At 36.1% G+C, this 27,973-nt stretch overlaps 2 protein-coding genes and 2 gene segments (V, D, J or C); 1 reads left to right on the top strand and 3 right to left on the bottom strand.

Moving 5' to 3' along the window:
• Positions 1 to 278: 278 nt before the first annotated feature.
• LOC107753033 (Ig kappa chain V region 3381-like) lies at positions 279 to 12,809 on the top strand. The segment is given in 4 exon segments: positions 279 to 414; positions 495 to 655; positions 4,322 to 4,333; positions 12,631 to 12,809. Coding segments are annotated over 4 exon segments (387 nt in total).
• On the bottom strand, positions 8,159 to 9,792 carry LOC107753035 (Ig lambda-3 chain C region-like). The segment is given in 2 exon segments: positions 8,159 to 8,550; positions 9,679 to 9,792. A coding segment is annotated over 1 exon segment (294 nt).
• A 3,456-nt stretch (positions 12,810 to 16,265) lies between the features above and the next one.
• Positions 16,266 to 22,755, bottom strand: stub1 (STIP1 homology and U-Box containing protein 1). Of its 3 annotated transcripts, none has more exons than XM_016569132.1 (9): positions 22,214 to 22,275; positions 21,870 to 22,097; positions 20,486 to 20,684; positions 19,144 to 19,309; positions 18,987 to 19,053; positions 18,837 to 18,893; positions 18,618 to 18,734; positions 17,290 to 17,429; positions 16,266 to 17,177 (listed from the first exon to the last, which is right to left on the bottom strand). In XM_016569132.1, the coding sequence occupies exons 2-8, from the start codon at positions 21,981 to 21,983 to the stop codon at positions 17,304 to 17,306; spliced, it is 846 nt and encodes a 281-aa protein (XP_016424618.1). In that variant the 5' UTR covers positions 21,984 to 22,097; positions 22,214 to 22,275; the 3' UTR covers positions 16,266 to 17,177; positions 17,290 to 17,303. The 3 variants fall into 3 exon arrangements, with proteins under 3 accessions (XP_016424618.1, XP_016424617.1, XP_016424616.1); XM_016569131.1 differs by lacking the exons at positions 16,266 to 17,177; positions 22,214 to 22,275 and adding exons at positions 17,181 to 17,203; positions 22,492 to 22,755; XM_016569130.1 differs by lacking the exons at positions 16,266 to 17,177; positions 22,214 to 22,275 and adding an exon at positions 22,492 to 22,755 and having other exon boundaries at positions 17,223 to 17,429.
• Positions 22,756 to 23,784: 1,029 nt separating this feature from the next.
• luc7l (LUC7-like (S. cerevisiae)) overlaps positions 23,785 to 27,973 on the bottom strand; it is an 11,308-nt gene continuing 7,119 nt past the window's right edge. For all 3 annotated transcript variants that reach the window (XM_016569125.1, XM_016569126.1, XM_016569127.1), the window contains 6 exons: positions 26,437 to 26,580; positions 26,102 to 26,278; positions 25,930 to 26,018; positions 25,186 to 25,215; positions 24,842 to 25,000; positions 23,785 to 23,922 (listed from right to left, as the gene is read on the bottom strand). In XM_016569125.1, coding sequence (XP_016424611.1) covers positions 23,799 to 23,922; positions 24,842 to 25,000; positions 25,186 to 25,215; positions 25,930 to 26,018; positions 26,102 to 26,278; positions 26,437 to 26,580 — 723 coding nt within the window. In that variant the 3' untranslated portion in view covers positions 23,785 to 23,798. The remainder of the gene's footprint in view (positions 23,923 to 24,841; positions 25,001 to 25,185; positions 25,216 to 25,929; positions 26,019 to 26,101; positions 26,279 to 26,436; positions 26,581 to 27,973) is intronic.

The following is a 27,973-nucleotide window of genomic DNA, read 5'->3' as shown; positions in this document are numbered from 1 at the left end:
CTTTGCCCTCTCATTGAGTTCACAGTGACATACTTGTTTCTCTGAATGGTTCAGCTCTGTCACTGAATCATGAGAAAACCTGCAGTCTGAACCATGAGACTCACACAGAATGAAAAAGACATGATTTCCAGATTTCTAAAGAAATGAAAACACACACCACTGTATCATGAGACTGAAACACGTTTAAAGGCTCAGTTTTCATCTGCATGTGGGCATTTTCATGTCTGTTTTCCTCCAGGAGGGTTTTTCCACAGAGAGTCACTTTGCATCAGCACATGCTTCAGCGCTCCGAGTGTTTATAGCGTTCAGACTCCAACACTTTATAACACACTGCTGTTTACCACGGTACAAAACCAACAAACACTATGAATCTCTTCAGCAGCTTCATCTGGATTCTGGCAGCTTTTATTCCAGGTAACAGAAGTGAAAGATGCTCATTTTTGACTCTTTAATGTTCATTTCATTTGATTGAACACATATAATGTTGTTGTCAGCAGCATCCAGAGGAATCACTGTGACTCAGCCTGAAGCTGTGACTGTTTCTGAAGGACAAGACGCCACTATAGAGTGTAAAACTGATCCTAAAATAAGTGGCTGGGGTTTAGCTTGGTATCAGCAGAAACCTGGAGAAACTCCTAAACTCATCATTTATCAGGTAAATGATCGCTATGGTGAGAGTTTCAGTCGATTCAGTGGGAATGGAGCACAAGGTGGAACTGATTTCACTCTGACCATCAGTGGAGTCCAGACTGAAGATGCTGGACATTATTACTGTCAGAGTTACCACAGTGGTGGTGTGTTCACACAGTGATAAAGAGTGGTACAAAAACCTCCGTCAGTCAGAGTCACAGTGACTGAACTCATTCTGCAGCTGCTCAGAGGAGCCTGTTGTTTTTGCTCTTTCTCCTCATATTCTGACTCTCTGTCGGGAGAAGAGTAATGCTGGAATCTGGACTGACTGAATCTGCACAGCTTTGAGGTTTTGATTTGATTCGTTGTGCTCTTATAGATCCGTCACATGATGGAGATTGAACCTCAACAGCTCTCTTACAAACACATGCAGCTGTTTTCAGTCACGGAGCTACAGCTGCTATAATGATTGATGAATGACAAAACTCTAGGCTACTTAAATTCAATACAGAAACCCACAGTTCAATAACATATTTCAAATCAGCAATAAAATCTGACATGAATGATACGTAAACCTTGTTTCATAGCTTTTCAAACTGTCTCTTTCAGGTCGGTTCAGCAAACGCTTCACATAAAGACCAGACAGTGGCTCTGCTGATTTATGAAACTAAAACCCTCATATTGTGGATCTAACAGTGATTTCACTCTGACCATCAGTGGAGTCCAGACTGAAGATGCTGCACATTATTACTGTCAGAGTTACCACAGTGGTGGTGTGTTCACACAGTGATAAAGAGTGGTACAAAAACCTCCGTCAGTCAGAGTCACAGTGACTGAACTGATGCTGCAGCTGCTCAAAGGAGGATCTGAAACTCTGTTGTTTTTGCTCTTTCTCCTCATATTCTGACTCTCTGTCGGGAGAAGAGTAATGCTGGAAACTGGACTGACTGAATCTGCACAGCTTTGAGGTTTTGGTTTGATTCGTTGTGCTCTTATAGATCTATCACATGATGGAGATTGAAGCTCAACAGCTCTCTTACAAACACATGCAGCTGTTTTCAGTCACGGAGCTACAGCTGCTATAATGATTGATGAATGACAAAAGTCTAGGCTACTTAAATTCAATACAGAAACTCACAGTTCAATAACATATTTCAAATCAGCCATAAAATCTGACATAAATGATACGTAAACCTTGTTTCATAGCTTTTCAAACTGTCTCTTTCAGGTCGGTTCAGCAAACGCTTCACATAAAGACCAGACAGTGGCTCTGCTGATTTATGAAACTAAAACCCTCATATTGTGTCCCAGTTTCTCCCATCGACTGTAAAACCAGCGATCGATCTCAGTTACTGTACACGACTGTTGAAACCTTTGAGATCAACCGTACACAAATGTAACATATGTACATTAAATTTCCATATATGAAGTATATTGTCATATGAAGTAAAAACATATATAAAACCAATATTAGAAATTGGAACAATTTCATGTATTAACATGAATATCCAGCCCATACAAATATGTGTTTATGTATGTGTAAAACATTGGACATGTTTGTATATCCATCCTATAACCCATCAATAAATGTTGATAATATATAAGTAATTATAAAAGATAGACATGTATTTAAAAGAATTATTACATGTGCTCTGTATGGAACATCAGCGCCTGTTTAAGTGATGAACTCCATTACTTGTGTTTGTTTTCAGACATGATAACAGACGTTTTATACTTGTGCTACAACTTTTTGGCCTGTGCTACAAAACTTTCAACCTCTGTAGCACCAGTGCTATGTGAAAAAAAAGTTAACGTACAGCCCTGACATACATTTTAATATGGGGATTTTATATCTACCCAGGGAAGTACAAATGTGAAAATTATATATCATCTTATAGGTAACATATATGGCAATATGTTTATATTTTTGTCACAAAAGAAGCATCTTGTTGACAAATGTTGGCAATGTTTAGAAGCTCATTTAAATGAAAGATCAGCTAATTTGCATATTGATCAGATGCTTCAGTGCTCTGAGCAATCCATCAACAGCAGCTGAAACTTTAGTGAAGGACTTTGAAGGAAGGACACACTGATCAATGATGCAGTCGAACACAAATGTAAGGCGTTCAGAAGCTTTATTGAATGAACAGCAATGGCAGCACATTGAAAGACTGCTTGAGTATTGAGCTGTAAATCAGGTGACTGCTGTGAATCCTGCTGCTCTTCACTGGAGAAACATCAGCACTCGGAGCTCTTGAGGAACGAGGTCTCGTGATCAGCTCCGTCATGTGTTACTCTGCAGACGAAGCGCTCGCCGTCTTCCCAGCGTGCTTTGCTGAGGCTCAGGACGCTGCTGCGGCTGTAGCGTCCGTCCCGCTCGCTCTCTGCGCTGGTCTGAACCCCCTCGGTGACCTCTGACCCGTCCAGCGTCCAGCTCACCTGCGCCCCCTGTGGAGAGTAAGAGCTGAGCAGGCAGAGCAGTGCGGCTGAGTCTCCAGAGATCTGCAGAGAAGAGGGAGGCAGCAGAGACACGGAGGGCTTCACTGCGGGACCAGCTGAAACACACACACACACACACACACACACAACAGAAGCAGAAATGAAAAACTGTAAAAAAAATTTAAGATGATTTGACTTTAAATTAATCATTTAAATTTAAATTGATCCCCAGAATGATTTTGAAAAACATTGTCCATTGATGATTATATTGTAATGTTGTTATAAGAATTAGAAAAAAATGTAAATGATCATTTCAATATTAATTGTATTTTGAAAATATTCTGCTATTCAGACACAATCATAAACATCAGCAAATGTGATAGTTTATGTAGTTTAAATGAATCATTTTTTACAAATGCTCTTAAATGCTCTTAATTTTTTTTTGTCTGGCATCCCAAACAAAATTATATTCATGTTGGATGTATTATCAAACTTTTGTGTCATGCATTTAAAAAAACCTTAATTTGTAAATTTACCAAGAATTATAGCAAAATTCTATCTCTCAAGAAATAATTAAATAGATTTTTGCAGTGAATTCATTAAAACACATTGAAATGTTAGTAAAAATAGGATGTTAAATTATTCATGTAAAATAAAAAATGACATTTAAAAGCTTTAGGAATTATAAAATTTACATAAATGATAAAAAAATATTTTTCAGAATTAGTAAGTTACAGAACATTTTAATCTCAAACTAATTTTTAAAAACATTTTCCACATGAAAATTGATTAATATTTTGTGATTTCTTCATAAGATTTAGAAAACAAATGCAAATAATAATTTCAATATTAAATGTATTTTAAAAAATATATTTTTATTTTGACATTTCCAATCAATTATAATTTTCCACCGTAAGTTTGAATTATGAATTTGTTTTTTTTTTAAATCTTCTGTTAAGACACTTACAATCATAATCATCAGCAAACTTAATAGTTTTATTAATTTATTTAAAAATGCTCATTAACTAAATTTCTGTTTGTCTGATGATAACGTCTACGCAATTATATTTGTTTTGTCTGTATTATCAAACTTGTGTCATGCATTTAAAAACCCTTAATTGTTAAAATTAAAAATTAATTTCAGACAAAATTATATATAAAGAAATAATTGAAAATATCTTATAATACTGCTGTCCATACATTAAAATACAATCAAATGTTACCAATAATAAGTTAAAGTGTTAATATAAAGAAGAAAATACATGTAAACACAATATGAAATATAAACACATTTTTATAATTAATTAAGTATCTTGTTGACAAATGTTTGCTGAAATCATCCAAAATATAATAAAATAAATGAATTAAAATATCATAAATTTTTATAATGGAATTAAAGAGACTTACTGATGGTCAGTTTAGTTCCTCCACCAAAAGTGTAGCACAGTGCTTCATTCTAGTGAAAGCGTCGTACAAAAACCTCCGTCGCACTCAGATGAACACAAACTCCAGCAGAGAGAGTTGTTGCAGAAGGCTGAAATCATTTGTTTCATAATCAGTCCCAAAATACTTTCCTCACATTTACACTAATTCTATTCACCTGCTTTATAATGAAATCTTGAGAAAGATTTAGATGCTGATTCCCTATCGGATGACCTTTGACCTGTTATACAGTATCATGGATGATATCAAATCTGCAGTACAGCTATTAAATGCTCTCAGCATAAAAGTCTGAATGAAACTGATCATTCAAATAATATGAAATAAATCATGAGTGTCTGTTTCTGAAAACAGTAAATAGATATTCATTAGCAAAGATACTAAATGTGTATCTGCTGTCTTCTGGTAAATGATCTGGAGAACTGATGCTGCAGCTGCTCAAACACTATCACTCACTACTGACACAGAAACAGATGATTTGAAAACACACAGATATAAAAAAAAATATTACACAAAGTGTTCTCTTCTATCACAGTCCACCAGAGCAAACACATCTGTAAAAAAAAACAGACCTGATTTTTATCTTATGGCATGGGCTATTTCAATGTCTTCTGATGGTCAGCAAACTATTGAACTATTTATTTCAGTTATCCATGATATTAACTGACTACAAAAAACGTATGATTCTCTATAGGGTTTGGTGAGAAACAAACTGAAATTTAACATATTATTTCACAAGTATCCTGATTTGACCGCGTGTGCACGACTGTGTGTTATGAAACCCAGCCGTTCACTCCGACTCACCAAAGAAAAGCACACAAGCTGTGAAAAATCAAGATGAATAAAAACATGATTATTAATTTGATTATTAATTAAAATCTGTCATGAAGATCAGAATGGCAGATGAATGAGATAACTTGTGACAAACACAACAGATATATTTACCTCAGAGAAAAAAGCACATGGATTGTATTTCATGTTGTGTTTTTATTAATCTTGAATAGAGTCTCATGAATGTGCAGTCGTGCACAGAGGCCACTGGTCAAGTCAAGATATTTGTTTTTATTCCCTCGAACACTTGGAGCATACAGTGTCACATGAGACTATTCTGTGATACTTTCACTTCTTTCTCACATTATACTGACATTATATGGACAAGTGTGCAGAATATATATATATATATAAAAAAAAAAATCTCTTGTACTGTCCGAAAAAGAAGTAAGGGCATACAGCATTAGAACAACACAAGGGTGAGGAAATGATTACTTCATTTTCATTTTTGGGTGAACTATCCCTTTAAGAGAAACAAAAGAAGCTTTTTATGAACCAAGTATTTATTTCAAAATATTCACAGTCAGAATGCATCAGTTTGTGCAATATAAACTGTTCAAAAATTATATTAGCAAAAAATATATATCGATAGAAAATATCAATAAGACTTTCCAGATTAGATTCAGCGCTATTTAATAAATCTGCATTGCATTAAAATGATTATTTGATTTACTTTCTGTCTGCGGGACCAGCTGAAACACACACACACACACACACACACACAACACTCAATTCTTCACATCTGCAGCTGCAATCTTCACTGTGAAAATCACAATCAGTTCATCATTTTACTGTAACTCCACATCACTGCTGTCATTCATATAACACAAATATCCTGAATGAAGATTACAATTATTCTCCATTAGAATAATTAATATTTACTATTCAGAAATGTTCTCTGTAAAAAAAATACAATAAAAAAGTTATTTTAATGATAGAAGACTGTAAAAATGCTACAGTGAAAACCTGTTAATCAGTTCACTGTAAGTTCTTTTACTATATACAGTGAAAAACTATAATAAATCTAACTGGACATTTCATGTAATTTTACAGTAAAATACTGTTAAATATTTGGAAGTGAAAAAGAAGAGGTCTGTCAAACACTGCTGTCATTTTTACTGTACATTTTACATATTTATTTTTTTACAGTGATCAAGTATAAGATCATGCATACTGTATTCATAAATATATCACTTTGAAGCAGACATAATGTACTGTAAAAATGTATGCTAATTTGTTACTTTATGAAATAAGTAAAATGTTTTAAACTGATTTTATAAAACATCTCTGATAATTTTATTGCAATATTTTTATAACTAGTTGTTTCAATATATTATTATTTTGAAAATAGTCATTATTCAGGACATTTTCTCATAAACATAATTATAAATAAACGTAATGGTTTAAATAATTTATTTTAACTGTTTATCAACTGAATTTCTTTTTGACTCATGATGACAACAATAAAATTGTGTCTACATTATCCAGCTTTTGTGCCATGCACCAAATGAAATATATTAAGATATTATTGAAAAATCATTAAAAAATCACCATTAATTAAAATAAATTGAAATGTTAGCATACATCAGGTGTGAAATTATTAATGTAAAACAGTAAGTACATATATGAACTATGGCTTGAAATGTAAAAAAATATGTAATATAAACCAAATGACTTACACATAATATAGCAGACAAAATTTGATAATTACATACATCAACTGGTGCAACCAATCAGTAAAATAGAATTAAATTTTATAGTAAATAAGATGTGAAATGTAAGTAAGCCTTCTTAGTAACATTTTTTTGTAATAAATTAAGAATATTGTTGCCAAATATTCTTAAATACCCTTAAACCTCTATTTAAAACACACACACACATTATGCATTTGTATTTGATAATTTAAGAAAGACTTACTTCTGATCACCAGTTTAGTTCCTCCACCAAAAGTGTACCACAGTGCTTCATTCTAGTGAAAGCGTGGTACAAAAACCTCCGTCACACTCAGATGAACACAAACTCACTCACACACACTGACACTGATATGAGACTCAACAGCAGCGGTGGATTATTGGACTAAAGTGATGAAAATCTCTGTATTGATACGTTTTCTTTACACATCTTAATTTGGATTTCTAAAAGATCATATATATTTCTCAAAGCAATTTTTATTCGTTTTGATGACCTTTGCCCTCTCATTGAGTTCACAGTGACATACTTGTTTCTCTGAATGGTTCAGCTCTGTCACTGAATCATGAGAAAACCTGCAGTCTGAACCATGAGACTCACACATTATCATTTGCATGTGTTTTTAAGACTTGTTAATTAAAAAATTCAAGCGATTAAAAAGCATTTGGGCGCGAAAGACAACTACATTCAGTACTCGCGCGCTGTGTTCTGTGTGAACAGTGCACGCACAGACAGCCGCGTGAGCCGCCTGAACGGGCAAAAACATACAAAAGTATGTCAAAATACCCGCCCTGGCAAGTAACTTTGTAGCTTTAACAATGATTAATCTATATTGAATTTATACACTGGAGTATGTTACAGATGCACTGATGTACCGGACATTTTTTGTTTTATTTCAGACTATCTTCTGTTCCGTGCTTGCACACAAACTGACTCTCCTGTCGCCATGTTGAGAGAAATCAGAATATGTTACTGTAGTTCTAAAATAATTATGAATATGCATTAATTCATCTCACTCTTTAATTCTATTAACCAATGTCTTTGCTTCTGACTTACGATGATCCAGTTCAACCGTACTAATAAGCAAAAAGTACTCTAGACAAACATTTGTGTGAGCAATGGCAGCACATTGAAAGACTGCTTGAGTATTGAGCTGTAAATCAGGTGACTGCTGTGAATCCTGCTGCTCTTCACTGGAGAAACATCAGCACTCGGAGCTCTTGAGGAACGAGGTCTCGTGATCAGCTCCGTCATGTGTTACTCTGCAGACGAAGCGCTCGCCGTCTTCCCAGCGTGCTTTGCTGAGGCTCAGGACGCTGCTGCGGCTGTAGCGTCCGTCCCGCTCGCTCTCTGCGCTGGTCTGAACCCCCTCGGTGACCTCTGACCCGTCCAGCGTCCAGCTCACCTGCGCCCCCTGTGGAGAGTAAGAGCTGAGCAGGCAGAGCAGTGCGGCTGAGTCTCCAGGGATCTGCAGAGAAGAGGGAGGCAGCAGAGACATGGAGGGCTTCACTGCGGGACCAGCTGAAACACACACACAACAGAAGCAGAAATGAAACACTGTCCCAATTTTGATCATTTGACTTTAAATTTATGTTACATTTGAAATAATTCTTCGAAATTTGAAAAACATTACTCAAGTAAATTGATGATTATATAGTGATGTCACTATATGACTTAGAAAAAAAATTAAATGAATATTTCAATATTAATTGTACTTAAATATTCTGCTATTCAGACACTCACAATCATAAACATCAGCAAATTTGATAGTTTCAAAAGTTTAAATGCTAAATTTTCAAAATGTTCAAATTCCTTGTTGCCTGATGATAAACCCTTTATTGGTACATTTGCCAAGAATTATAGACAAAATTATATATATATCAAGAAATAATTGAATAGATTTTAAATTACTGCCATCAATACATGTCATTATTCTTATAAAATGAAAAATGACTTAAAACAATATGAATTAAAAATTTTAAATAAGTGATTAAATAAATGAAAAAAATATACTAATTAGACATTTTCAGAATTACTAAGTTACAGAACATCTCATTTTTTCATCACAATCTAACAAAAAACATTGTCCACATGAAAATAAATTAATAATATTGTGATTTCATCACAAGATATAAAAAAACCTAATTGCAATAATTTCAATATTATTTGTATTTTAAAAATATTCTTCTATTTTGACACTCAAAATCAATTGTCATTTTCAGTACAATTTTACGTTTCTATTATGATGTTGCTGTTTTTTTTTAATGATCATCAGCAGCAGCAGCAAGCTTAATAGTTTAAATGACTGATTTTTAACATGCTTATTAACTACATTTCTCTTTGTGTGGTGATGATGCCTACACAATTATATTTAATCTGTATTATCAAACTTTTTTCATGCATCTAAAAACACTTAATTGTTAAATTTACTAGTAATTATAGAAATAATTGAATATATCATAAATGACTGAAAACGATATATTAAGATACAATAATGTTACAGATAATAAGTTAAATTATTCATGTAAAATGATAAATGAGATTTAAAAACAATATGAAATATTCAACTTAAGTAAATTATGAAATAAATGAAATATTGCAATTATTAAACTTTAAAAACATTTTTATTAAAGAATTGAAGAGACTTACCAATCGTCAGTTTAGTTCCTCCACCAAAAGTCCACCACAGTGCTTCATTCTAGTGAAAGCGTGGTACAAAAACCTCCGTCACACTCAGATGAACACAAACTCCACGACACTCACACACACTGATATGAGACTCAACAGCACTCATGGTTTCTTCTAAAACAACATAAAATTTCCTTTAAAAAACTAAACGTTGCATGAAGGCTGAAATAATGTTTTTCATAATAATTTCCAAAATGCATTCATCACATTTTCAAAACACATGTGATTTAAAGTAATTATATTTACCTGCTTTAATAATGACACTTTAGGAAGCTTCAGATGGTTATTCCCTATCAGATGACCTTTGACCTGTTATACAGTGAAATAGATGAACACAGGTATTAAATGCTCTGAGCATTAAAGTCTGAATGAAAATGATAATTAAACTTTGTTTGGAGAAAGAAGCTCGACCCAAAGTAACATGACATAAATCATGAGTGTTTCAGACCAAATAGAGATAAATAGAGATTTGGTAAATGGTAAATATAAATTTTTAGCAAAGATGGCAAAATGATGCATCTGCTGTCTTGAGGTAAATGATCTGGAGTGTGTTTGCATATTGATCAGATGCTTCAGTGCTCTGAGAGTGTTTATAGTGCTGTGAGTTTAACACTTCATCACTGACACACACAACAATCTTCATCAACATGACCTTCATCATCATCTTCATCTGGACTCTCACAGCGTTTGCTCAAGGTTTGTGCAGCACAAGTTTGATATCAGTTCATTTCTTCAAGTATATTGTCCAAGTTTTGAGTTTATGTTCTTCTTGTTGTGTGTTTCAGAGAGTAACCACAGTGAACCATATTGGGATCTTTTGATTGAAGCGCTGTGGAAGTTTTCATGTGCCGTATATTCCAAGTGTTTGGGGGGGAATACTATAGAGTTTGGTGAGAAACAAACTGAAATTTAACATATTATTTCACAAGTATCCTGATTTGACCGCGTGTGCACGACTGTGTGTTATGAAACCCAGCAGTTCACTCCGACTCACCAAAGAAAAGCACACAAGCTGTGAAAAATTAAGATTAATAAAAACGCGAAATAAAAAAAACAATGCCTAGAAATCCGCCAAAAGTTATCTGTGTAGCCTACACTTCTTCACTGAGTTGAATAAATCTGGACCAGCTGTCATGAAGATCAGAATGGCAGATGAATGAGATAACTTGTGACAAACACAACAGATATATTTACCTCAGAGAAAAAAGCACATGGATTGTATTTCATGTTGTGTTTTTATTAATCTTGAATAGAGTCTCATGAATGTGCAGTCGTGCACAGAGGCCACTGGTCAAGTCAAGATATTTGTTTTTATTCCCTCGAACACTTGGAGCATACAGTGTCACATGAGACTATTCTGTGATACTTTCACTTCTTTCTCACATTATACTGACATTATATGGACAAGTGTGCAGAATATATATATATATATATATAAAAAATCTCTTGTACGGTCCAAAAAAGAAGGACATACAGCATTAGAACAACACAAGGGTGAGGAAATGATTACTTAATTTTCATTTTTGGGTGAACTATCCCTTTAAGAGAAACAAAAGAAGCTTTTTATGAACCAAGTATTTATTTCAAAATATTCACAGTCAGAATGCATCAGTTTGTGCAATACAAACTGTTCAAAAATTATATTAGCAAAAAATATATATTGACAGAAAATATCAATAAGACTTTCTGGATTAGTATCAACGCTATTTAATAAATCTGCATTGCATTAAAATGATTATTTGATTTACTTTCTGCCAACATCCAAAGTGAATAGCAGTGAAACAAACTAATAGAGCAGCTGAACAAAACCCTCGAGCACTTCACTAAGTGCAAAAAACAAATCAATATTATCTAACAACATCAGTTTTGTTGAGCTTCATCATTTATTTTTTATTATGATTTTTCTGAAGTTATTTTTATCTCCTAATATTTTCAGCCCTTCATGTTGAAATTCAGTCCCTTTTGATCTTCAGTGGATATTTTTCCATCCATCAACATATTTTTGAGTTTCTGCGTTTATGATTTATCCTCAATCTTCCTTAAACTGCATCATCAGCATCATAAATGCTTGATCAATTTAATAAGTCCATTGATTTAAGTTCATGCCTCATAATGCAGATATTAACAGCATCATATAAACATGTTTCTCAATTTCAGAGCAAATGATAATGAATATAATTTATATAAACATTCATGCAGGAAAGAATGAACAATGATATAAACATTAATTTTCAGATGAAAGACCAGATTACCCAACAGTTGCAGTTAACCATTAAAAAAAATATACGCATATCACCATATTTACATTTATTTTATAAAGATTTATAAAGAGTGAAGGTGTTTTATATCATGTGTGACGCGACTCCTGATCAAACTCAGTGACTGACAGAGACACGTGTGTGATGATCCTCAAGCCTGCAGGATCATCCATGGATTTAATATAAAATTTGGGAATTAACAGTGGTTTTCATCCAAATACAGTAAAAAATCATCTCAAAGTCTAATATGAGAGTCAGGTTAATATACTAATGTTGGTCTTAAATTTATTCAATTGAATGATATGATGCAATTTATAACAGTTTGTCCATTAGAAGATCAATTATTATGAAAATGATTAATTTTTACTCTGTTTTCACTTCAGCAACTCTATTTTGTGTCTGTTAATGAGACTGTCTTCTGGTAAATGATGTGGAGTGTGTTTGCATATTGATCAGATGCTTCAGTGCTCTGAGAGTGTTTATAGTGCTGTGAGTTTAACACTTCATCACTGACACACACAACAATCTTCATCAACATGACCTTCATCATCATCTTCATCTGGACTCTCACAGCGTTTGCTCAAGGTTTGTGCAGCACAAGTTTGATATCAATTCATTTCTTCAAGGATATTGTCAAAGTTTTGAGTTGATTCAGTCAGGAACTCCATCTAGATTCAGTGGCAGTGGATCTAACAGTGATTTCACTCTGACCATCAGTGGAGTCCAGACTGAAGATGCTGCACATTATTACTGTCAGAGTTTTCACTGCAGAACAGATTCTGATGGTGATTGTGAGGGTGGTGATGTGTTCACACAGTGATAAAGAGTGGTACAAAAACCTCCGTCAGTCAGAGTCACAGTGACTGAACTGATGCTGCAGCTGCTCAAACACTATCACTCACTACTGACACACAGAGACCAAACACAGCAACTACACATGAGCTCCAAACTGAGTCAGGAGTCAAATCAGCTCTATTAGACTGGGATCTGTCCTGTGACAGACGGGTTTGACTCAACTATGCTCAGATTCAGAGAGTGTATAAACTAATATCAAATCAAATAGACAATAATAGCACCAGGTTTTTTTTTTTTTTTTGTACATTATAGTACACTCATATCTCATTTTAAAGTCATATAGTAAAGTCAGTGGAGTCCAGACTGAAGATGCTGCACATTATTACTGTCAGAGTTTTCACTGCAGAACAGATTCTGATGGTGATTGTGAGGGTGGTGATGTGTTCACACAGTGATAAAGAGTGGTACAAAAACCTCCGTCAGTCAGAGTCACAGTGACTGAACTGATGCTGCAGCTGCTCAAACACTATCACTCACTACTGACACACAGAGACCAAACACAGCAACTACACATGAGCTCCAAACTGAGTCAGGAGTCAAATCAGCTCTATTAGACTGGGATCTGTCCTGTGACAGACGGGTTTGACTCAACTATGCTCAGATTCAGAGAGTGTATAAACTAATATCAAATCAAATAGACAATAATAGCACCAGGTTTTTTTTTTTTTTTTGTAGATTATAGTACACTCATATCTCATTTTAAAGTCATATAGTAAAGTCATTGTGTAGCAGCATTGTGTTTTCATTCACAAAAATCATGATCTTTTATGTTCTTTGTTCCTATATTGTCTCTTGCTGCCCCCTGTTGGTCACTGACCCATCTGCACCACATATTCACCCTGCATTTAAATCAAACAAAAATGAAGACATTTGAAAAAAATATATTTTGTGTTTTGCACAAAAATGAAAATCATACATGTTTGAAATGGCATGAGGGTTAAGTAAATGATGACAATTTACATTTTTGGGTGGACTGTCTCTGTAAAGGTGCTATATACGATTTTTACACGTTCAGTTTTAATAAGTGTTTTCTCAGCATTTCACCATTGCATCAACTGATGACTGATGAACTGTGTACTGATGAACACATTAATTTTTATTTGAATTATCACTGGTTATTTTACCATGTATTGTGTCTTTGGAAGGCTTTTCTCTTTCAAACATGTTAAAATGCACAAATTCATGTTGTAATGCGAGGATTCCCAAACTTTTTTTGTCAGCAGAACTTCTTTCACCTAATATATATTTACTTAATATATGAATATGTTAATAATTAAGTATCACATTTGAATGTTCATGTTTCTCTGAAGTTGGTTAATGGTCACATGACATGCAGGTAAACAAATAAAATGGAATATATATATTTTTTTTTTTTTGCATTTTTATATCTATATGGTACAAGATTAACATTTAAATCAATGTGATAAACGAGTTAGGTCAAAAGTAATCTAAAAGTAGTCTGATTATATTACCTAAAATTTGTAATGTAATGGATTATGTTACTAAAATTTTTGTCATGTCATTTGGAATCAGTAACGGATTACAATTTGTAAGAATCTACCCAGCTCTGACATAGATATCTATGGTCATGACAACCAGAGTTGGGGTCCGGAGGTATTCAATTTAGTTAAAAATGACGTGATGTGTGGCGAAGTGTGGTGTCCTATACTCAGAATTTGTGCTCCGCATTTCACTCATCCAAGTGCACACACACAGCAGTGAGTAGTGAACACACACACACACACACATACACAGCAGTGAGTAGTGAGCACACACACACAGCAGCAGTGAGTAGTGAGCGCACACACACACAGCAGCAGTGAGTAGTGAGCGCACACACACACAGCAGCAGTGAGTAGTGAGCGCACACACACACAGCAGCAGTGAGTAGTGAGCGCACACACACACAGCAGCAGTGAGTAGTGAGCGCACACACACACAGCAGCAGTGAGTAGTGAGCGCACACACACACAGCAGCAGTGAGTAGTGAGCGCACACACACACAGCAGCAGTGAGTAGTGAGCGCACACACACACAGCAGCAGTGAGTAGTGAGCGCACACACACACAGCAGCAGTGAGTAGTGAGCGCACACACACACAGCAGCAGTGAGTAGTGAGCGCACACACACACAGCAGCAGTGAGTAGTGAGCGCACACACACACAGCAGCAGTGAGTAGTGAGCGCACACACACACAGCAGCAGTGAGTAGTGAGCGCACACACACACAGCAGCAGTGAGTAGTGAGCGCACACACACACAGCAGCAGTGAGTAGTGAGCGCACACACACACAGCAGCAGTGAGTAGTGAGCGCACACACACACAGCAGCAGTGAGTAGTGAGCGCACACACACACAGCAGCAGTGAGTAGTGAGCGCACACACACACAGCAGCAGTGAGTAGTGAGCGCACACACACACAGCAGCAGTGAGTAGTGAGCGCACACACACACAGCAGCAGTGAGTAGTGAGCGCACACACACACAGCAGCAGTGAGTAGTGAGCGCACACACACACAGCAGCAGTGAGTAGTGAGCGCACACACACACAGCAGCAGTGAGTAGTGAGCGCACACACACACAGCAGCAGTGAGTAGTGAGCGCACACACACACAGCAGCAGTGAGTAGTGAGCGCACACACACACAGCAGCAGTGAGTAGTGAGCGCACACACACACAGCAGCAGTGAGTAGTGAGCGCACACACACACAGCAGCAGTGAGTAGTGAGCGCACACACACACAGCAGCAGTGAGTAGTGAGCGCACACACACACAGCAGCAGTGAGTAGTGAGCGCACACACACACAGCAGCAGTGAGTAGTGAGCGCACACACACACAGCAGCAGTGAGTAGTGAGCGCACACACACACAGCAGCAGTGAGTAGTGAGCGCACACACACACAGCAGCAGTGAGTAGTGAGCGCACACACACACAGCAGCAGTGAGTAGTGAGCGCACACACACACAGCAGCAGTGAGTAGTGAGCGCACACACACACAGCAGCAGTGAGTAGTGAGCGCACACACACACAGCAGCAGTGAGTAGTGAGCGCACACACACACAGCAGCAGTGAGTAGTGAGCGCACACACACACAGCAGCAGTGAGTAGTGAGCGCACACACACACAGCAGCAGTGAGTAGTGAGCGCACACACACACAGCAGCAGTGAGTAGTGAGCGCACACACACACAGCAGCAGTGAGTAGTGAGCGCACACACACACAGCAGCAGTGAGTAGTGAGCGCACACACACACAGCAGCAGTGAGTAGTGAGCGCACACACACACAGCAGCAGTGAGTAGTGAGCGCACACACACACAGCAGCAGTGAGTAGTGAGCACACACACACACACACACACACACACAGCAGTGAGTAGTGAACAGTAGGTCGCAACTGTAACTTTATCGGAAAGAATAAGACTCATCTCAACCAATTTGTTACAAAAAGAAACAAAATAACATTTATTGAACATGCATCCAACCTAAACCCATTACACTTGGGGAATATTTGAACCGAGCCGGATGGACAGTTCGGGAACTGTGATGTCCAGCAACTAACAAGGGCTCTCTGAAAAATACTGATACTAAACAGGAAGTGTGTGTTCATGACAGGAAACAGAAAACTCCCCAAAGGTCCAAAGGGAAAGACTAAATCAATAGTGTGAAATAATCACTTACCTCTCGTTCTAAAGCACACATTGTGAGACTAAACGCATCATACACCATAACGATGATGATGATGTCATCTGCATGCCACAGATTCTCAGTTCATTTTCAGTGATTGGCAGCCAGTAGATGGATGAATGTCTTAATATATGTTTTAACGCTCGTTACAAAAATCGACATTCTGCTAGAACCCAAAGCTCGAGAAGCATCTTACAAACATTCTACTTATGTTAGAACGTATTACACTCGCATATATCGCATTCATTCTGCATATAGATCTTATAGGTGACAGATTCTAAAACACACACACACACGCCAACCTGCGCAAGTTTCCTCTTTCATGAATGATTATTAGTGATGTGTCATCAATAATGTTGCTATTTGAACATTCAATGACAAAATTACAGCATCATCATGTGCAGCAAACATCAGCCAGTGTTTCCGATTGAAAACAAGTGTCCGAACAGAACCTGCAGGACGGGCCGATTATTCTGTCTGGTAAGGAAAGACAGCAGAAAGAGTTTGAAGGACAGACAGAAAGACAGACGGTGAGAAAGAGGGTCAGGTGATTGGTGCGGGTCAGATTCTCCACAGCAAAGCTCCACTGATTAAAGTGCATGAACATACAGGAGGATTCGATTGGCCGTGAGGAAACTGCTGCGGCCCGCTCGAGTGTGTGTGTGTGTGTGTGTGTGTGTGTGTGTGTGTGTCCACAGCAAAGCTCCACAGATTAAAGTGCATGAACATACAGGAGAGGATTCGATTGGGCGTGAGGAAACCGCTGCGGTCCGCTCGAGTGTGTGTGTGTGTTCAGTAGTCCTCCACCCAGCCGTTCTCCTGGATGAAAGCATCGATCACCTCCTTCATGGCCAGATTGGGGATCAGCTGATCTTGGGTCAGCGGGCTGCGAGTGACTGGGTCAAAATGGCCAACACGCTACAGAGAGAGAGAGAGAAAGAATATTTTTGTTTTCTTCACTAAAGGCTAAAAAAATCCTTTGATATGTTCCATCCCTTTTTAAAAGATGGTGTAACTATGCCATCTGCCTGCAAAAAGCATCTTTCTCCATTAACAGCCATTTAAAAATATCTCGTTTTAACAAAAACTACAACTATAAAAAAAAAAAAAAAACTTTTTTGCTAACAAAAATAAAACTATACAATATCACTCACTATTAGAAAAAAAGATTAACTAGACAAAAAAAATAGAAATGCTGCCTTTGCAACTATGTACTTTAAATGACTAAAACTGAAATATAAATACAAAAAAATAGTAATAAAAAAGACCCTAAACAACAAAATTACTAAAACAAACTAAAAATAAAACTAAACCTATTAAAAACATTTTTGTTAACTTAAAACTAAACTAAAATAAAATGCAATATAAATAATCAATTAAAAAAAACTAAACTAAAATTTGAAGTACTAAAATTTCTAAAACTAAAAGTGAAATAAAACTAAAGACATATTCTTTTAAAAAACAGAGACGACCCTAAACATTCAACAGAATTACTAAAACTTAAATTAAAATTAAATGAAAACTGAAAATACAAAAATAAAATCTACTTCTAGAGCATAACAGCTCCTGCTGGTAGATGTTGTAATGAAACCATCCGACTGCGGAAAAAAAAATCTCCATTAACGTCCATTTAAAAATGTCTGTTATTATTATTATTATCAAAAACTAAAACTATTAAAACATGATCATTGAAATAAAACTAAAAGAAAATTTGATGAAAAAGACAAACGTTGCCTTGTACTAAAGTTACTAAAACTAATGAGAAATTTAAAAAATGAAATAAAAATAAAATAACAAAAAAATTACAATAAAATAAAAAATACATAAATTAAAATGACAAAAAAAAATCTAAATACTAAAAAAATACTATAATGCATTTAATAATAATAATAATAATAATAACAACAATTAAAAAAACACTGCTGTAATCTGATCCGCCAATGTGTAATTTTTCAGCCAATCGTGGCGCCATTCTCCTGTGCCTCTAAAGTGAGAAGTCTCATGAAAAAAACTCAGCAGCAATCTGAGCGCCTCAAAAATGTCCGAATTCTTGCACAAGTCAAACAGCCGCCGCTGAGATGCAGCGGAACGTGAATGCGATGTTACCTGTAGATGCTCCTCGATGTCCTTGCGATCGTAGGTGATGCCGCTAGGAGTAATGCAGGGTTCTCTCATCAGCTCAAAACTGATCTTCCCACACAGGTAATCTGGGATCTCTCGCTTCTGCACAACAGCCAATCAAACACACTGATGCTCAATGCACAGTTATCTGGACCAATCATATTTCAGTGTGAGACCTTCATCACAAAGTCTTGAGATGCATACCTTCCTCGTTTCATCTACTTGAGAGAAAAGCTCGTCCATGTCCATCAAATATTTATCCTGCAGAAGCAGCACAGAGCACAGGAAATGACATCACTTCATCAAACGCCCACCGTTCAGAGCTGTGTGTGTGTATTTAAATGCGTGTCTCACGTGTTTGGATTTGATCTTGCCGCCGTTCTGACTGTCCTCTGACTGCTTCACTCTGTCGTCTAGCTCTCTGAAAACACCCACAAACACAGAGACGGACAGGTGTTACAGCACAGATTTCTAAACGCAGATCCGCATGACTGACTGATGTGAGCGGCACCTCTCTTTCTCGGCCAGGATGAGTTTGGTGAGATATGCATGCAGCTCGTTTTCTTGGCTGATTCGCTTCTCTTCTATGCTGTTCCAGCGTTTCTTCTTGGCAATGCGAAGAGCACTTGGGATATCGTCTCCGAAATTCAGCCGCTGTTCCTTCGCCAGGTTATAAGCTGAAAAGCATTTCAAAGAGCGACTTCATCACACTGCAACTATCTGATGTCTGTTTAGACGTCTGGATCATTCTATGAAGCTTTTTAGGGATGCACCGATGCTGATGATGGATAATTATTTATATTATTAGCTCAATAATCAATATATTGGATGCAAATGTACATTATTAGAGACCGAGTTACATTATAAATAACAAAACCTGAAAATGTGCTTCAAATGACACCAAACATCACATACAACAGAAAACTGCTGCAGAAAGCAATATGCTGATTTGCTGTTCAATTATTAATAATGGTTTTTCTTATTATCTGTTAAAATCAGTTTTTGCTGTTTAATAATTTTTCAGGATTCTTTGATGAATAGAAAGAACATTTATTTGAAATAGAATATTTTGTAACATTAAATGTTTTTACGGTCACTTTTGATCAATTTAATGCATATTTGCTGAATAAAAACATTAATTTCTATTAAAAAAAACACAGCATTTGAATGATATTATATATCATGGTTTCTGATCAAATATGAAGCTGCACAACTGTTTTCAACATTGATAATAATCAGAAATGTTTCTTGAGCAGCAAATCAGCATATTAGAATGCTTTCTGAAGATCATGTGACACTGAAGACTGGAGTAATGATGCTGAAAATACAGCTGCGCATCACAGGAATAAATTACATTTTACAATATATTCACACATAAAAGAGTTATTTTAAATTATAATAATAATAATTCACATTATTTCTGTTTTTACTTTATTTTTGAGCCTTGGCGAGCAGAAGAGACTTCATTAATAACATTTGAAATAGTAATGTTTCCAATCTTTTGACAAGTACTGTGTAAATATACACAGAAAGAGAGTTTTTTATCTTTAAATATATGTATTTAATATATGCATTATCCATCTATCTATATATACTGAAAATAGAGAGAGACAAAGAGAGAGCGAGAGAGTGCCATTAATTTAAAAAAATAATTACATTTGTGTTTAACAAAAGAAATAGTCAGGTTTAAAACAACGAGGACGAGTATATGATGATAGAATTTTTATTTTTGGGTGAAATATCCTATTAAAAGCATATAAAAAAACATTTTTAAAAATTCTAATTTAAATGTGTAACTTATTTCTTAAATCTTTTTTTTTTTTTTTCAAATTCCATAAACATTCCGTGTGTACCTCTCTGTAGATTGCCGATGGCCTCTTCATAATTCTCCAGCTCCAGCTGACACTGGCCCAGGAAAAAGTGGGCCTTCACCGATTGGCTGTCGAGCTCGAGGGCGTGTTTACAGTCGGCCAGTGCCTTGTCGTACTGCTGCAGCTTCACGTAGCATAGCGCTCTGTTAGTGTAGTACACGGCCACTGACGGGTTACGATTCTACACACAGCACAGCAGAAACATCTTCAGTACAACAGCACAACTCTGATCATTCCTAGAAAAATTACGTGGGTTTTTTTTGAGAATATCCAGACAATCTCCACTTGATGAGTTAAATGCATTACTGAATGACAAACATGCATGTAAATATTATATGAACTCTGAGCACAGTTGTGCTGCTTCATATTTTTCTGAAAACTGTGATGCATCTATTAGCATTCTTTGGTGAAAATAAAGCCATAACAAAGAGTGAAAAATTTAAGGGGGTCTGAATACTTTCCGTACCCACTGTATATATATATATATACATGAGAGATGAAATTAACCGATGACAGACAAAGCAGAATCCCAGTAAAAAAGGTTCTTCTGAAAGGTAAATTTAGTCTATGACTTAAATACAGGCAAATTAATATTTACATATTCAAATGAAATGATTTTATTTAATTAGCCTAGGTTTTAGTGCAAAGCAAATATGTTTGAAATGCAAATCTAATTCATAGAAATATTGAATATTAACCCTATTAATTACAATAAGTATTACATTTAAAAATAATAATATCACTAGTAACAAAATGCCACTTGAGGCCTTCTGTGCCAATTCTGCTGTGCCATCTTACCCCACAGCATGAATTTTATCATTTAAAATAATTATAAATTATAATAAATTAATAATTTTTACTCCACAAATCTAAAAACTCTGATGTGTCCACAAATTCCTCATTAACAAACATACACAAATAAACTTTGATATTCAACATAATACAACATCACGAATCACAATTGTTCAAATTTTCAAAAGATTCTAATTTTTTTCAAATTTTCAAAAGTTCGATGTCAGTACGATTTCTTTTCTATCAAATGTGCATATAAATTTCAACAGTTTGGTGTCAGTACGATTTTTTTTTTTGTCTATCAAATGTGCATATAAGTTTCAAAAGTTCGATGTCAGTAAGATTTTTTTTCTCTATCAAATGTGCATATAAATTTCAACAGTTTGGTGTCAGTACGATTGTTTTTTTGTCAATCAAATGTGCATATAAATTTCAAAAGTTTGGTGTAGGTACGATTGTTTTTTTTGTCAATCAAATGTGCATAAAAATGTCAACAGTTTGGTGTCAGTACGATTGTTTTCTCTCATTGTGCTTGTAAATTTCCTCTAAACTGACAAACTCCTGCTCCACTCACAATGGCCTTGCTGTAGCTGGTGGCAGCCTCCTGGTACTTGCGGCTGAGGAACAGGCGGTTGCCCTGCTCCTTGAGCTCCTGTGCGGAGGAGCTTTTCTCTGGGCTGCTCGCCATCTTCTCCACGGGCTCTGCGGTGGCCGCTCCCCCCTGCTTACCGATCCTGTTCCCCGTCTCTTCGGTGAGCACCGGCCTGTCCCGGGGACCCCAGATACCTGCAAGCCTCTCACACTGCAGGGACACACCAAACACACACATATCAATTTACATTCAATAATACACAACATTACACATATCAGGACTACACTACATACATCTACAGCCTACAGAATGCACATAACACACACATCTGGACTCTGATCAGCCCTGGACAGCTGTGGCAGATGATTCAAACTCCTCCAGCAGTATAGTGAACATACAACTCATATCATTTGAGCAAAACCGAGACTGAATCATTCAAATCGAGTAGAACTAATTATTACATGGTGATTAGTAGACAAACTCTGTAGAATGACACGTGACTGACACATCTGTACGTCTACAGGCGGCTTAATTAGTTTAACGCAGCCCATTTGACTTTATATTCCATATTTTAGAAGTAAAATATGCATAATTTCACGCGTACCGGGTTTGACTGCTGAACTGACGCCTGTCGTTAGCAAACCGGTCGCGGCGCTGGTGCTTTTATGATCGCTTTTCGATCCCTTATTCCGAATAAAACGCTGCCAAACTCATAGTCCGACACGATCATGACATTAGGGTGACAAATCTCCGACGTTTTCATCGGCGAGCGCTAAAAACACGACATTTCACTCGCGGGTGTGAGACGCTAGCATCATGTTTCGGTTGTTTTGACTGAGCCGTCACGGTGACGTTGCCGGAGGTGACGATCTACAGCCCGTGGGCAGCGTAATGACGCCAGCTGTCGGCGACGTACAGAAACGTAACACTAGTGATATAATAAACACATTTAAAAAGGTGTTCTATTGTTTTATCTTTAAGTTCATTTTAATACACAATAACTAATGATTTTGTAAATCAGTAGTGAAATGCATCCTTCACACAAACTGAAAAAAACCTTTAAGACACATTAGATCGGTTTGATCAACTGCAATCTAACATGAAAACGTAACATTTTTAAATGTATAAAATCCCTATTTCATATTCAATTAATTGCAGCAAAAAAGAAAGAACAATTTTCCAAAACGCTGTAACTCTGCCAAAGATATTTTGTAAAATATTTCTAAACGTTTATTTTGTATTACATTTACAGGCTAAAGAAATAAAACAGCTTCAATATTACAATACTCAGGCATTCAGCTTTAGTAAAAAAGACCGACCCGTTAAAGTGACTTATCCAACTAATAAACGGAGGACGTATAATTTCCTTCATTAATGACAAACACAATTTAAAGTCATAAAACCATTTAATGTACTTTGTTAAGGGCAACATGAAATCAAAACAGCCTTACAAAAGATCATGTACAGAGTAAATCAAACAATATGCCATGACGGATTCACTTGTTTAGATTTATTGAACTCTGCTGCTGATACAAAGAGAGTCACTCTCTGTCTCTCGGGGGAAATACTGCAGATATATTTAAAGAAAGGGCGTTTAGACTGACCTCAGAACAGCTTTCAGCAAAACATGCACACATCCACTCAGGACAAACCCAAATCCCAAAAAATAACAGACATTATGGAGGGGCAAAAAAAACCTTCACTCCACACACACAATATTGTCATTTCAACATTTGACAGTGAATCCGACAGGTTTAAGTCTCACTGGACTGAGATATTAAAGACTACAACGACTGTAATGAAACAGGGCGTGGGCAGTTTACTACGGACCAAGCAAACATGATAAATAAAAAAAGTGGGTATATGTATGAGAGCGCGCTGTGCGTGTTTGTTGTGGTAGAGTGAGATGATTCAGATCTCTCCAGCCTCTCTGTCATCATGACGGCGAGACTCCGTCCTCCCGTTCAGTCCGTCTGATCTCCGCTCGGATGAGCTGCGCTTGCTCTCCCTCTCGCGATCACGGTCCCGTGAAGACCTAAGACACACATCAATCCACTGTTACTACAAGATCATGGAGGCTTTGTTTTTTTATGGTGGAAACCATACTTGATGTATTTATTTAAAACAGAAACTAAAAAATATTTAAGAACAACTTAAATTATGGATGCACGATATTGGATTTTTGCCGATATCCGATATGCCGATAATTTTCAACTAATTTTGGCCGATACCGATATATAATTATTTTAATATTGGCTAGTTTTAACAAGAACTTATTTGTTAGAATTAAATAAACAATAAACAAAAACAAAAAGTTATTTTATAATTACAGTACATTGAACATTTGAAAATAACTATAAATAAACAATATATTAATCACTGGATTTTTTTTTTTTTTCCCAGAAAGATGCAGTGGTAACCTTAACATTTTATTTTATGGTTTAACATTAGTAAATGGTCTAAAGCAAAAGAGTTGTAAAAATTCTGAAAATCTTTTAGAGCTCATTAATTTGTTTAAAAAATATAACGTATTACACATTAATAAATAAATCAGTATATATACAATTATTTAATTAAAGTGTCGTGTTTGTGATTTTTTGTTTTTTTTTGTTTGTTCATGTAAGCTATAGCTTCTGACCTTTAAATCAAAACATACTCATGATTGAGCACCCCTGAGCACATGTGAGTTAATGTATTCCTCTTATCGGCAAGACAAATCGGCATAATTGTTCATATCGGGCCGATGTCGATATTTATATTTAAAGTCATTATCGGCCAATTCCGATATTGGTCCGATAATATCGTGCATCCATAATTTAAATTATTGTTCTTAAATAATAAAATAAAAATAATTATTAAATTGCAAAAAATAAATTAATTTCAGAAACTGTAATAAACCACAATTCAGGCTTTTCAAAGCTTCATTTGAGCGAGAAAGTATTAATTGTTATTACTTGTGTGAGTGTTCTCGGCTGTGCCGCGAGCGGGATCTGGAACGGTGCCGCCGGCGTCTGTCGCGCTCTTTGGAGCGAGAGTGGGAACGGCGTTTCTCTCGCGATGCGGAGCGGGAACGCCGGCGTCTGCGCTCTCGATCGCGGTCACGAGAACGCGACCTAGAAACACAAGGAGAGGAAAAACAGACATGAACTGGTACATGCATGAGATTAGAGAAATATTCTTGTTGCCACTATATGAATTAATCACAGACCTTGATTTGCATGTTTGTTGTAATAATTGACAATAGACATAAGCTGCCATGAAAATAAATGCTGAATGAACAAGTGAATGAGCAACTGACCTCTTGCGTTCTCGGCTACGCGACTTGGTCCTACAGGGAAAACCAGAGAAGAATAATTATTTTGGTCAATATTGAGATCACTATTATTTAAACTGATTAATCATACATTTATTGAATCTTTTAAAAATAAACTTGTCTTTTTAACAGTGGGTTTCCTTGAACTTTTTATTTCAACAAACAAAATAAATGTAAAAATAATATATCATAAAAATAATAAAAAATAAATCAGCATACTAGACGAAGATAACTTCAGATTCTTTCACAAAAATTAAGCATCTCAGAAATGCATGAAGGTCACATGAAAACAGAAATGATTATGTCAAATATTATTATATAAAAAATTATTATTTATAACGGTGGATTTCCTTACATTTTAAATATACTTTAACTTATAAAAGGGTACAAAACTAGAGGAAATATATACACATTTAAATATATCATATAAAAATAATAAATAAAAAACTAGCAAACCAGACAAAAGATAACCTCTACATTACATTTCATAAAAATTAGGAATCTTAGAAATGGTCACATGAAAATGTGCATAAAATATTTTCAAAAATAATGATTTTAACAGCCAATATCTTTGATTTTTAAATATATTTTAACACACATAAAAAAACGTAATATAAAAATGCACTGGCAAACCACACAAGATAATTTTAGATTCTACAGAATAATTTACAAAAATTAGGAATCTTAGAAATGCACAAAGGTCATATGATGTGCATAAAATATTCTCACCGCTTTTTCATTCTCTCCTCTCTCTCCCGCTCTTCCCTCCGCTTCAGTCGCTCCTGGTTCCTCCTCTCCTGTTTGTCCTGCACGGTTTTCTGTAAAGATGAAATGCTGCAATGTCACTTACTATTCGAAACCAATGACCCCCGCCGGCACCTTGGTTGGTCCGACCCGATACCTTCAGCAGTTCCAGCTTCTCTCTGATCTGAATGAAGCCCAGGTGCAGTTTGCCACCAAAGTGGTCAGCGAGACGCCGGTCGTTGTCATGGAGACCCAGATAGGCAGAGCAAACCTCACAGACGCGCAACTTCTGCTGCTGGAAACTGGAGGCGGGCATAGAGTTCCTGTACTCTTCCTGTAAATAAACCAGAGCAAATGATGATGCTACAAAGAGAAGACACTCATCCAGAAAACACTACAAACTCCCACTAGAGTGAGAGAGAGATCAGACTGTAAAAAAAAAATCACATTTTGATCAATCAATGCAATATATGTGAATGTATGTTGGCTAACCTCTGCATCCTTCTTCTTAGTTCGGACTCTCTCAACCTCATGTAGAACTGTCTGGGCTTCATCCACATTTCCCTCAGCGCCGAGCTGTTCAGCCTTCGCCAGCAGCTTTCCGATCTCCTCGTTTAACGCGTGAACCTTTTCTGCCTGCCAACCAAACACACAAAGCCAATGAGACGCAGATCGTACAACTGCATGAGCTCTTTAGAAAATCTAGGGAGTTAAATACACAATGCCTCATCTTATCAATTTTCTCTTTTTATTTAAAGGTAAAGGAAGGGCTGCTCGATTATGGCAAAAAATCATAATAACGATTGCTTTGGTCAATACTGAGATCTGATTCTGTTTTGTTTTGTTTTTTTACTTCCACTAGGGTTATTACAGTTAACTAAAACATACACATATATATATATATATATATAAAAAAAAAATTTCCCATCTAGTTGCGAAGAAAACATTTCACATTGTTTACTTTAACAAAAATGAACAAAAAGAAAATGTTAATTTAATTAAAAATATAAAATAAAAACTTATTCAAACTATAAATAAAACTATAGTTTTATGTCTCGATACTAAGAGAACACTGAAAAAAAATTACTTAAAACAAAAAAAACAACTATGCTGTAATTCACTTTTACAACCTACTGACAACTACTAAACATTTAGGGAAGAGCAAAGCACACTGTTGTAAGGGGTGCGCAGAATTTATAAGAAGACAAAACAAGAGCATTATTGTGAAATGCAATTTTTGCACAATTTATTAAGGCACAATTGTTTTATCTTGATTATCTTGTTTCCTATCATTGGAAGCCATAACTAAAAATTTAATTAAATTGTCCAGTCCTAAGGAAATGTGACGTGATAAAACTAGTAGTTCTGAGTCTAAATTCTGATGAGACATTCGAAGCAGTCAGAATACACTCACGTCACCTCAATTTAAAGGGATAGTTCATCCAAAAATGAAAATTTGATGTTTATCTGCTTACCCCCAGGGCATCCAAGATGTAGGTGACTTTGTTTCTTCAGTAGAACACATATGATGATTTTTAAGTCCAACCGTTGCAGTCTATCAGTCTTATAATGCATGGCAATGGTAACAAAATCTATGAGAGTAAAAAAAACATGCACAGACAAATCAAAATTAAACCCTGCGGCTCGTGACGACACACTGATGTCCTAAGACACGAAACGATCGGTTTGTGCCAGAAACCGAACAGTATTTATATCATTTTTTACCTCTAATACAACACTATGTCCAACTGCCTTCAGCGCGCGCACGGCATCTGGTGCGTGAGGTGTGTACGCGCTCTGGCGTAGTTTACGTTAATGGGTGTGTTGATATCCAGCCGAAGAGCAATCAACCATAACTTCAGGCGAGCAGGCTCAGAAGTTGGGAATACGTGGAAAGTCACCACTCACGAATGAGTTCGCGCGAGAGAACGTAATCTTTTAGTTTTAAGTCGGTTTGAACAATCCGGATAAGCGCAAGTAAGTACCATTTTGATTAGCCGTCGTACCTACAATAGGCTTGTTTGAGATG

This window comes from Sinocyclocheilus rhinocerous, unplaced genomic scaffold (assembly GCF_001515625.1).
Source record: "Sinocyclocheilus rhinocerous isolate Xijiao unplaced genomic scaffold, SAMN03320098_v1.1 scaffold1493, whole genome shotgun sequence".
Classification (NCBI taxonomy): Eukaryota; Metazoa; Chordata; class Actinopteri; order Cypriniformes; family Cyprinidae; genus Sinocyclocheilus; species Sinocyclocheilus rhinocerous.
Note: the sequence above shows the minus strand (reverse complement) of the source record. Positions and strands in the feature narration are given on the sequence as shown.